We start from the raw sequence: 12,769 nt of genomic DNA on the forward strand, positions 1-12,769 counted from the left end.
GGAGCTTTTTATTTTACTTCTCAATTTTTTTTTCTAGTTAAGATCTAATTTTCTATGAGGTGAGGCACTACGACCTTTTTAAGAGCTTATCTCTAAGTTACTGATTTTTTCATGACTACTGTGTGTTGATGTATAGGGGCAAGGGTCTCCTGGACAAAATGTATTTGGGACAACCTTGTGGAGAGGAGTAGATTATTTATCTGCTGATGGGGATATATTTAGCTGTTTTTTCAAATTTTTATTAAAATAGTACATCCTCCTAAAAAGTCAGATACAGTCTTGTGCTACATAATGACATTTTGTTCAATGATGGACTAAATATACAATGGTGGTCTCATGAGATGATAATGGAGCCGAAAAATTTCTAAGGTCTGGTGATGTAGCTCACATAACATCACAAAACAATGCATTGCTCACGTGTTTGTGGCGATGCTGGTGCAAACAGTTCTACAGTGCTGCCAGTTGTATTAAAATCTAGCACAGAAGGTTACCTACAATACATAATACTTGATAGTGATAATGAATGACTGTTCCTGGTTTATACATTTACTATAGACTTTGTATCATTAATTTAAAGTGTACTCCTTCTACTGATTTAAAAAAAAGGACCTTAATGTTGTACCTGTGTCGTGCTGGCAGCAGCCTCCTACGTTCTCCCTAATCCATTGGCTATCCCACAGAGCAGTCAGGAGAGGCACTCATGTAAAGTAGAAATCGAATCATTCACCTGGCTGCTCAGAATCTTCCCATGGCCTCCTGCGATCCCTTGAATTAAACCTACACCCCTTCCTGATGCCTTCGTACGCCCACTCTAGTCTCTCCCCATCTCTTTCCACTCACAGGGCACGCTGGCCTTTCTGCCCCATCCTGTTTCCATTCGAGGCGTTGGCCCTTGTTCTTGGAGAGTACCTCCCTCCTGTGACGTCTTCCCTTAGACCTCTTTCTCATTGTTTTGGCTTCAACTCAGATTTTACTAAAGATAGAGGTCTGCCCTGATTCAAGCTAAGCCAGCACTTAGGGACTTAGCCACATTACTGATATTTCTTCTCAATAGCACCTCTTTTACCTGTAACTACATTTATATGTTTTCAGAATTTCACTCTAGACAGTAATTTCCCTGGCCGGGTATGGTGGCTCACACTGTACTCCCAGCACTTTGAGAAGCAAAGGAGGGAGGATCATTTGAAGCCAGGAGTTTGAGACCAGCCTGGGCAACATGACCAAACTCTGTCTCTACAAAAAAATTTTAAAAATTATCTGGGTGTGGTGGCACATGCCTGTAGTCCAAGCTATTTGAGAGGCTGAAGTTGGAGGATCGTTTGAGCCCAAGGTATCGAGGCTGCAGTGAGCTGTGATTGTGCCACTGTACTCCAGCCTGGCTGATAGAGCGAGACCCTGTCTCAAATAAAAATAAAGTAATTTTCCCTAGATCCTGAGCCCCTCGAACAGTTTGTGGTGCATGGAAGGAAGGTTGTTGACTGACTGACACAATTCCTAAGACAAAAACATCAAAAAAGCAGTATATTTTGAATGTTTCATTTGCTTTGTATGTAAACATTTTTCTCCTTCTCCAGTAGAAAATAGAGAAAAAACAATTTTGACTAGAGAAACTTAAATTTTTTTTTAAGCAGCATTTCAAAGTGCTGCATGTTCCTAGGATATTAAATCTGCCCCTACCATGTTCAAATATGAGTACAAAAAAAGCATGTTCAAAGTAAATTGTATGAATTTGAGATCATCTTTTCCCTATCGTTCTATTAGATGAATTGACCACAAGCCTTTTTTTAATATTGCTGTTTATGTCATGAATGTTTATGTCATCAAGCATATTTCAGTGTAAAATGTTCTCTTATTATGTAACAGAGAATTTGCTTTATATTTAACTGGGAAGAGAATCAAATGTGTGAACAGATCACCATCAAACATGGCTTCACGATAAGAACTGCTTTTCCTCCTATGATATATATATGTTTTCTGAGACCAAGCCTTGCTCCGTTACGCAGCCTGAAGTACAGTGGCGTGATCTCGGCTCATTGCAACCTCTACCTCCCAGGTTCAAGTGATTCTCCCACCTCAGCCACCCACGTAGCTGGGATTACAGGCATGTGCCATCACGCCTGGTTAATTTTTGTATTTTTAGTAGAGACAGGGTTTCACCATGTTAGCCAGGCTGGTCTCGAACTCTTGACCTCAAGTGATCCTCCCACCTTGGCCTCTTAAAATGCTGGGATTACATGCATAAGCCACCGTGCCCAGTCTACTCTGTATGATATCTTAAAGGGAGGTAATTTTTACTATTTGCCCATTGGTATAATTTTTAAGAATTGCCGCAAACTTCATATCAGTGGAAATGTTAGTAGTCCAAGTAATAAAAAAAAAATCTAGATAGAGAACTTCATTTGTAATTTATCTTTGATGTAAAGGGAACTCTCAATTTTTATATTACTCGTCTTTATCTGGCACTTCTGTCCCTACTAATATAAATTTCATTTTATCAGTCTTTGGCTGGAACCCTGTTAACGGGGTTTCCAGAGAGCTTCTGTACTTATACCATCAAACTTTGTATTTTAAGAGAATGGCTGGCTTTCAACCCTGAGCAGGAAATATCCTCCAGGTCCCATACAATCAGGAAAATTAGCTGGGAAGAGCCAAAAAAGAGAGCAATGCAAGTGTGGTATCTGAGCATGTATGGAACTTCTGTGTCTCGTTCTGGCCCCTGGGCTGGAGGGCATGTGTAGACCGGTGCTGAGTAGAAACAGCTTGGACTGAAGGAGATATGCTGAGACTTACCTGTGACACAGGCACCATGCATATGGCTTCCTATGGATACATCCAGCACAACATTTGGTAAAAATTGCAAATAGACAGGTTCCTCCTGTCCCTTCTTTGTTGCACCATCCCAGAGCGCAATGTTTTTTTGGCACCTTCCATATAATCTTAGGCTGGCCTCTCAATATTTTTGTGTTAAGTTTCCTTATTCAAACTGAAAATGTGTAATTCCAGGGTGAAGAGGCTCTGCCACACTAACTCCTTACCTCTGATCTTCAAAAAGCGTATGTGTACTGTATTTTAATTTTGGATTCAATGGCTGTAGGCCTAGAATGTAGAAAGTATGAATTGATTATAATACTCCTTGTACGTTTTGTACTTTCACAGGGCAGCCCTGCACTGTATCGAAATGTTAACTCTTTAAGAGAACGAATATCGGCCTTCCAGTCAGCTTTTCACTCCATAAAGGAAAACGAGAAAATGACCAGCTGTCCGGAATTCTCAGAAGCAGGAAGAGAGTCCGAGATGACAGACTTGAGTGAGTAGAAATAATTCATTCAGTTTTGACTTCAATATTTATAAAGACAAGCTTCTGAGATATGAAATGATTAAGTGTGAAGCCAATCTTTTCAGAACACAGGTATATTTATAAAGTGAGACTAACATTAAAAATTTGGGACATTTCACACAAAAATATGGATTTCTGGTTTCTCTTGGAAAAAAAACCTGTTATCAGGCATTCCTAATCCTACATTTCCGCATGGTTGCAATTAAATTTTAAGTTTTAAAATGTCAGAGATAATTAGCTCATTTCACCTTTACTCTACAGCTTGTGGCAAATTTGAGTTTACAAATCTTGATTTTTACAGGATTATTATTAAGCTTGGCAAGCATTTAATAAATGAAATAAATTCATATAAATTTTATATGAGTACCAAACACCCAACCCTGATGTTAAAAACAAATATATCCAGCCAGGCACGGTGGCTCATGCCTTTAATTCCAGCACTTTGGGAGGCTGAGGTGGGAGGATCCCTTGAGGTCAGGAGTTTGAGACCAGCCTGGCCAACGTCGTGAAACCCTGTCTCTACTAAAAATACAAAAATTAGCCAGGCATGATGGCACATGCCTATAATCCCAGCTACTAGGGAGGCTGAGGCAGGAGAATCACTTGAACCGGGGAGGTGGAGGTTGCAGTGATCCCAGATCATGCCATTGCACTCAAGCCTGGGCAAAGAAGTGAGACTCCCTTTCAAAAAAACAAAAAACAAAAAAACTATACACACAAATATATCCAATCTGATAATCTGCTACATTCTTTCACTCTTAGATTGTAATTCATTTGGTTGTTTTTTCAGTCATTTTTGTTTTTTCCAATCACAAAGCATTTCAGATACCAGAATGTGACAAAATCTTGGTCTTACTGTAATTATTATAACCATTCTCTGGTACTTTATACGCTAAGGTTTCAAATGATTTTGTTTTGAATTCTTGAACCATCTTTAAGTGCATTTCAGCACCTCCCATGAGGATTGCACTGTTAGCCCAAGACAAGTTCCCCCTCATCTACCTCTAGAGTGCGTGACCCATTCAGATGTACCGATTTATATTTGTAGTTTGTGACTCACTTATTGTTTCAGTTTTTTCCTGGGTTTTAAAATTTATTTACATCATTATAATTCTGCAGACAATTCCTTTTTTTTAGCTAGAAAAAAACTGAAGCACGTTTTGGTTGTCTTTTTCATAAAGTCATACAGAGTATTAGAACATAACCACATATTTTAAAATAACAGATGTCATCATACATTTAAAAAGCGTGAGGTACCATATTAGACATGCAAAAGTATTTTAGTATATCTTTGTTTTAAGGTCTGAAAAAACTTAATTCTAATAATATAAATGTATTATTATCTTTTCAATAGGCATTTTTTCATTCCTTTCAGTTAGATTTATTTTTTTTTGGAATAAAGTGTGGTAGATTTTTCTTTTCATTGATAATTTAGACTCAAGCACTAGATTTTACTAAAATTATGATGCACAATAGCTGGGCATGGTGGCTCATGCCTGTGATCCCAGCACTTTGAGAGGCTGAGGTGGGTGGATCACCTGAGGTCAGGAGTTCAGACCAGCCTGACCAACGTGGTGAAACCCCATCTCTACTAAATATACGAAGATTAGCTGGGCATGGTGGCTCATGCCTGTAATCCCAGCACTTTGAGAGCCTGAGGTGGGTGGATTACCTGAGGTCAGGAGTTCAGACCAGCCTGACCAACGTGGTGAAACCCCGTCTCTACTAAATATACGAAGATTAGCCGGGCATGGTGGCGTGAGCCTGTAATCTCAGCTATTTGAGAGGCTGAGGCAGGAGAATCACTTGAGCCCAGAAGGTGGAGGTTGCAGTGAGCTGAGATCGCACCATTGTACTCCAGCCTGGGCCACAAGAGTGAAACTCCATCTCAAAAAAAAAAAGAAAAAAAAATGTATAATATATATGAAAACATTTATGCCTGTGTCGTTTTTGTTTTGTGTTTATAGCCAGAAAGGAAGGTCTCAGCGCTTGCCAGCATTCTGGGTTCCCTGCAGTGTTGTCCTCCAAACGTCGGAGAATATCCTATCAGAGAGACTCTGATGAAAATCTAACGGATGCTGAAGGAAAAGTAATTGGTCTCCAGATATTCAATACTGATACAGACAGAGTATGTGCAGTTGAAACTTCTGCAGATCTTTCTGAGGTAATTCACTTACTTTACGCATAGGAAAATGAAGTTTTGGTTTTCTGCATAGGCAGTTTTAAGGCTGTCAGTGCCGTTCTTCAATTTTAGTACCTTGTTCTGCCCTGTGGTAGCTGCGGGGTGTGTGTGTGTGTGTGTATTTCCTACCTGTTAATTTTATGGTTGCTGCTATTTATCGCTTATTAGAAACAGTTTGGATAGCGATCTCACTTTGACTACTAACCTTACAAAGAGAATAAGCCCTGGGGTCTTCTGCATGTGAGGTATTCTAGAGGGTGATGCTCCAAGAAGGGAGGAAGTTAAAGTCCTGCCCTGAGGCAGTATTTTTTCTACTGGGGAGCAGGGTATAAGCAGATGGCTTCAGTGAAGCTGGTGGATCAGGTGGAGATTCTGTGTGGGGTGTACTCCACAAGCGTGGGAGTCTTGCACTTATGCCTGCCCCTGACTGCTTTCCATCTGATGGAAATCAGGGTGCCATTCAGCAATTTCTCCTTTGCTCTGCTCACTTCTTTCAAGTAGCTCTAGGGATTTTTGTGGCTTATAACTACCTAAACCCTGTCAAGACAATCAAAAGGCAATATTAGGAGAAAAATACTACTACTGAAGATCAGTTGACCTGTGCGCACGCGTGAACGGGGAGCTGGTCTCTCATGATGGACTTTTCTTACTTCATGCTCCTAGTTCTGGTTTGACACAGTAGCTCCTCGTGTTCTTTGTGAGAGGAGACAACCTAACACCATTACAGTTGGAACTCTTTCTGCACCTTCTCTGTCTCTTAGATCCAGTGCTCGTCCTATTCGTTTTGTGTGGACTGGCAGAACAAAGATTTGATAGTTATTAGAGATTCTTCAGGCTCCAGTGGGTTTGCTTTGTATTTCAGTCGCCTGTAATCTCGGCTCCCTCCGCCCTTTTCAGGTTGATGTGAAATCTCCACCGGACAGAAGCAAGAATAATTGTTTGTTATCAGAACTTTGATTAATTGTTTGAACATACATCATGATTCAGATATTATTTCTGAATTAATGTGACTGTGTTTTCTATCCTAGCCTTTAATGTTTTTCATATCCCAGGTATTGATATTGTGTGGCGTTTGATTAATAATTATATAAACTTTATTTTGAGAATTTTCTCTAAAGAATTGCAGATGATACAGCTGTCTAGGCTATAACAACAAAAATATATCCTTTAAACTCTTCCTGGGGAATTAAAAGTTGATTTGTGGGATGTTTTGGATGCAATTAGTATGAATACTTCATTGTTAGATTCCTGTACACTTTGAGTTTATGAGATAATGAAGGTGACTGATTGAACATTAGATTTCCAGGTAATCCATAATGTTTACTCAGATCTTCAAAAAGGCATTAGTAGTACTCTAAGTAATAAAATGTAATACTCTTTCAATTTTTCCCCAAGATACCATCTAAACTTGGTTCAACACAGTCTGGATTTTTAGTTGAAAAGTCTCTTCCCCTTTCAGAGCTCACAGAGACTTCAAATGGTAAGTAATCTTTTCTTAGTACATGGCCAGTTGCCTGATTCATAGACATTTATGATTAGTGTACCTATTTGCTAAAATTTGGGGGAACTGAAATTGTTTCCTACTTTTTAGGAGCTCATGGCCTAGTAGAAATGCTTCCAAATTCTTGTTATATGAGAGATACTCTCTTTTTTAAGCTACCATCAATAAGAATTAGTGAAGTATTTCCAAGCTCATGGAATTTAGTATAAAGAGGTAGCACCTATGAACATATTAACAAGTATTCTTTGTTAGAGAAACACTACTTGTAATATTTTTATTTGTTTTTAAGCATGTAAAAAGAGTTTTACCAGGATGTAAAAATTATTCTTTCTCAAAATCAGTATGCTTGTACTGAGTGAACATTACTAGCAAGGGTTTAGATTGACTTTTTTTCTACTTGGGTCTTTAAAGTAAAACTCTTATGGGCATATAATTGGATCTCATGTTTTTTTAATCCATTCTGATAATTTATTGTAATTGGGATATTTCGCCTATTAACTTTTCAGGTAATTACTTAACATGGTTTTATTCACATCTGTCATTTTATCATATGTTTTCTGTTCCTAATTATTGCTGTGTAATCTTTCATAGTCTGGTTAGTTGCTATTATACAATTTCACATAAAATACAGAAACTACAAACTCTACAGATCAATTTCCTCTCCTTTCCAGCCATGGCTTTTATGATCCTTTACAGATACACATTTATTTCATTTTAAGCCCCACAAGATGTTGTTTTTGGATTAAACAGTTGTATGTGCTTTGTTTTTCTTTTTTTTTTTAAGGCGGTTTCTTACTCTGTTGCCCAGGCTGGAGTGCAATGGTGCAATCTCGGCTCACTGCAACCTCCCCCTCTCGGGTTCAAGCCATTCTTGTGTTCCAGCCTTCTGAGTAGCTGGGATTACAGGCATGCACCACCATGCCCAGCTAATTTTTATGTTTTTAGTAGAGATGGGGTTTTGCCATATTGGCCAGGCTGGGCTTCAACTCCTTGCCTTCAGCAATCCACCCGTCTTGGCCTCCTAAAGTCCTGGGATTACAGGCGTGAGCCACTGTGCCCAGCCAAAAGAGTTATATGTATTTAAATAGGTTAAGAGGGGTAAAATAGTCTTTTATATTTACCCAGATATACCATTTCTTATGTTCTTCATTTTTTCCTAAAGATCGGAGTTTCTCTGTCTTATTTTGCTTCAACCTGAAAAAGAACTTCTTTAGCATTTTTGTAGTGAGCATCTGCTCTGACTTTTAATTTTAATCATAAGATAAATGGGTGGATGTCCGCCTGCATGGTCCCCCTGCACAGGGCAAGGTTGCGAGTTTGTTACCGTGATGGAATAAGGTGTTCTTGCCTTTAGTGGTTTCTTTTTTCTTTTTCTTGTTCTTATTTTTGAGACAGAGTTTCACTCTGTTGACCAGGCTGGAGTGCAGTGGCGCAATCTCGGCTCACTGCAACCTCTGCCTCCTGGATTCAAGCAATTCTCTGCCTTGGCCTCCCAAGTAGCTAGAATTACAGGCACCCGCCACCACGCCCAGCTGAGTTTTTTGTATTTTCAGTTGAAACGGGGTTTCACCATCTTGGCCAGGCGGGTCTTGAACTCCTGACCTCATGATCCACCCATCTCAGCCTCCCAAAGTGCTGGGATTTGCCACTGTGCCCGACCCAACGGTTTCTTAACAATTCTTTTTGCTTTGCTCTTACGGGACTTTGCGTAGGAGTGACAGATTCTCTGCGACAGTGATTATAGATTGTATGAAGTGTGGCGATTAACAGTTGTCATCATACTAAACACCTCACTCTACAATGTGAAATGTTGAAATCACACAGGCCAAAATTTTATTTAGGCATGCCATGAAGCTGTACTCAGAAATATTGTAATTAAACAGGGAAGAATAGATCTACCATAGTAGATGGGGCCTTGATGAAAGGAGTCTGGTGTTGATTTCTGTATTTTAAACTGCATTGTTTTTTGGTGGCACCCCAGACAGTGCACCTTCAGGAAGAATAAAAAGATGTTCTAAGATGGAATCAAATGTCCTTTGTTAAGGGGGAGCTTAGGGAGACCTGCACGATACCTCTAATCTCCTTTACCCCCTCTGCTTCCTCTGTTTTACCTATGTAGCCAGAAATCCAACTCAGCGACTCTCCCTGCCTTCTCTGCACCTGCCCCAGAGCTGCTAATATTTGGTATGCTGATAGCCTCAATTTTTTTTTTTTTTTTTTTTTACCTCAAATGGCTCTGTGCTGTTTCTTTTTTATTTTTATTTATTTATTTTTTTTGAGATGGAGTCTTGCTGTGTCACCCAGGCTGGAGTGCCATAGCACAATCTCAACTCACTGCAACCCCTGCTTCCCGGGTTCAAGCCATTCTCCCACCTCAGCCTCCCGAGTAGCTGGGATTACAGGTACCCACCACCATGCCTTGCTGATTTTTGTATTTTTGTAGAGATGGGGTTTCGCCATGTTGGCCAGGCTGATCTTGAACTCCTGACCTCACGTGACCCACCTGCCTTGGCCTCCCAAAGTACTGGGATTACAGGCATGAGCCACCACGCCTGGACTGTGCTGTTTCTTAATCCACACACTTTCACACCTTATTTTTCTCTTAAAATATCCAACACTCCTTCCTTTATTTCTTTTCAAAATTTAGATACATATAATTTATGTTTTCAACAGATAATTTTGTAGTGTGTCCTGTAATTATTTTGTTTTTCTTACATTTATTACTATGTTTGAATGACAAACCATAACTATATATTTATGGGGAACAATATGATATTTTGATATATTTATACAATGTGGCATGATTAAATCAGGCTAATATGTCCCTCACTTTACTTACCTGTCATTTTTTTTTATGGTGAGACATTTGAAAATTACTCTCATTTTGAAATATGTAATACACTAATATTGACTATAGACACTGTTGTGCAATAGATCTCAAAACTGATTCCACTTGTCTATCTGAAACCTTGTATTCTTTGATCAACAACTCCCCATTTCCTTCCTCACCACTTCTACAGCCTCTGGTAACCACTATTCAACTCTTTACTTCTATAAATTCAACTTTGTTAGATTCCTCATGTACGTGAAATCATGCGGTTTTTTTCTTTTGTGCCTCGCTTATTTCACTTAGCAAAATCTCTTCCAGATTCATCCATATTGTTGCAAATGAGAGTCTCCTCGCTTTTAGGGTTAAATAGTATTCTGCTGTGTGTATATATACCGTGTTTTCTTTATCCATTCACCCATTAATGGATGCTTTTCATTGACAAGAATGATGTTAGTGACAGGTTTGTCATGTATGTCCTTTATTGTGTTGAAGAACATTCTATTCCTAGTCTGAGAATTTTTATTGTGATATTGTGTTAATTTTGTCAAATGCTTTTTCTCCATCTGTTGAGGTGATCATATGGTTTTTATTTTTCATCTTTTTTTTCATTTTTCAAGAGTGTTTATTAAAATAGGCAGTAATCAGTACATGTGCATCATATGAGCAGTTATTCAAAATCAGCCCTTCCAGGAGAGGGGCTACATCTCAGTTTTTCTGTCTTTATAATAAAATGCCAAAAGTATTTCCCTAAAGTACAAAGGCATTTCCTTAGTAGTCTTGGGACCATAACAGAATATGATTACTAAACATCTCCAACGTGGTTTTCATTACAAAGAAACATGTTTCACATAAGAGCTTCATAATATAATCCAGAGACAGAATTTGTCCATGCTTAAAATTTGAAGCCAGGCTATTTCTGATATATGTTTTTTTCATTTCTTCCAGTTTTTTATTTTTATAAATATGCATCCAGTTTCCTACCGGTTTAAAACACACACACAAAACACTGCTCAGAGCACCATGAATGCCTTACGGTAGCTTCTTTGAGACTATAATCCTAATTCAAGGAGAGGAGTACTAATTTCTATTCTGACTTGCTCCTTTCCCCAAATCTCAGCAATTGTCAGATACAAAAAGAGGTTTCTGGGCAGAGGGCCAAAGAATAATTATGAATAATTTCACAATGATCTGGTTAAGAAAACACACAGAAAATGGTGATCATATGATTTCTATTTTTCATCTTCTTTATGTCATGTATCACATAGATTTGCATATGTTGAACCATCCTTGCATCCCAGGAATAAATCTAATTCGATCATGGTGAATGATTCTTTTAATGTGTTCCTGAATTAGGTTTGCTAGTATTTTATGGAGGATTTTTGCATCTTTGTTCACCAGGGATATTGGTGTATAATTTTCTTACATGTAGCAGGGTATTGCTAACCTTGTAAAATGACAAGGAAGTATTTGGAAGTATTTTCTCTACTTTTATTTGTTTTGAAAGTGTTTGAGAAAACTAGTCAGTTCTTTAAATATTTGATGGAAGTCAGCAATAAAGCCATCTGGTCCTGGGCTTTTCTTTTGGTGGGAGATTTTTATTACTAAGTCATCTTCTCACTCACTATTGGTCTTTTGAGATTTTCTATTTGTTCATGATCCATTTCTTTTATCCAATTTGTTGGCATTTAATTATTCATAGTGGTTGCTTGTGATCCTTTGTATTTTGGTGTCAGGTTCTCTGGTTGCTTCCTGTGCTCTGAGGTCAAATGATATTGCTAGCTGTCCTCCATGGTCTAGTAGGATCACTAGCTAGACTCTGCCTTCAGTCAGGTAGAGCTGCTCTCTGGGCTCTGTGATTGTCTCTGATTTGGCAGATTTGCAGGTTGTCTTCCTTGGCTGGTCAGTACTATTGTTTGGAATCTGTAGTCGGGCAGAACCATGTGATGGGCTCTGAGGCTGCTTGAGGTTGTTGCTTGGCCCCATAGGGTGGGCAGGGCCTGAGGCTGTACTGCACAGATGTGTGTGGATTTGGGCTTGCCTCCCAGCCCAGGGTAGGGTTAAGCAGAGCACTGAGATTTGGTAGAGTCACTTCTCTGCCCTTGGGGTTGAGCAGGGACAGATGCTCCTTCCACAGGTAATCACTGACACAGCCTGGCTTGGAGAAGACTTAGTGACAGCACAAGGGCTTAGTTTGATCACCTTTCCACTGCTAGGATTGGGTAGGCCCAGATGTACCTTTCATGGGTAATTGCTGACCTACAGTTGCTCCCCCTAAGCCAAAATCCAAACTCTGAAAATTTTTGAGTGTCAACATGATGCTCAAAGGAGATGGTTATTAGAGCATTTCTGGATTTTCAGGTTAGAGATGCTTGACTGGTAAGTAGAATGCAAATATTTAGGCCGGGTGTAGTGGCTCATGCCTGTAATCCCAGCACTTCAGGAGGCCGAGGCAGGCAGATCACAAGGTCAGGAGTTCGAGACCAGCCTGACCAATATGGTGAAATCCCAGCTCTACTAAAAATACAAAAATTAGTCAGGCATGGTGGCGTCTGCCTGTAATCCCAGCTACTCAGGAGGCTGAGGCCGGAGAATTGCTTGAACCCAGGAGGCGGAGGTTGCAGTGAGCCGAGATTGCACCACTGCACTGGAGCCTGGGCAACAGCAAGACTTCATCTCAAAAAAAAAAAAAGGAATGCAAACATTTAATGCAAGCACCAGAACTTAGTTGGCTCACATCTTTACAGCTAGGGTTAGATGGGGCCAGATATTTCCTCTGTGGGCAATCACTGACCTACAGTTGCCTCTCGACCTGGGGAAGACCTAATGGGAGCACCCAGGCTGTGTGGGGAAGCTGGACAGGGATTTTAACCTGGAAGACCCACTAACCATGTTTCCTGCAGCTTAATACTGCTGGCTGGT

General features: G+C 39.6%; 1 protein-coding gene across 9 annotated transcripts in view; it reads left to right on the plus strand.

Moving 5' to 3' along the window:
* CDCA2 (cell division cycle associated 2) overlaps positions 1-12,769 on the plus strand; it is a 49,568-nt gene that overhangs the window by 4,872 nt on the left and 31,927 nt on the right. For all 9 annotated transcript variants that reach the window (XM_063610828.1, XM_055295742.2, XM_063610830.1 and 6 more), the window contains exons 5-7: positions 3,157-3,307; positions 5,305-5,501; positions 6,915-6,999. In XM_063610828.1, coding sequence (XP_063466898.1) covers positions 3,157-3,307; positions 5,305-5,501; positions 6,915-6,999 — 433 coding nt within the window. The remainder of the gene's footprint in view (positions 1-3,156; positions 3,308-5,304; positions 5,502-6,914; positions 7,000-12,769) is intronic.

This window comes from Symphalangus syndactylus, chromosome 10, assembly GCF_028878055.3.
Source record: "Symphalangus syndactylus isolate Jambi chromosome 10, NHGRI_mSymSyn1-v2.1_pri, whole genome shotgun sequence".
Taxonomy (NCBI): Eukaryota; Metazoa; Chordata; class Mammalia; order Primates; family Hylobatidae; genus Symphalangus; species Symphalangus syndactylus.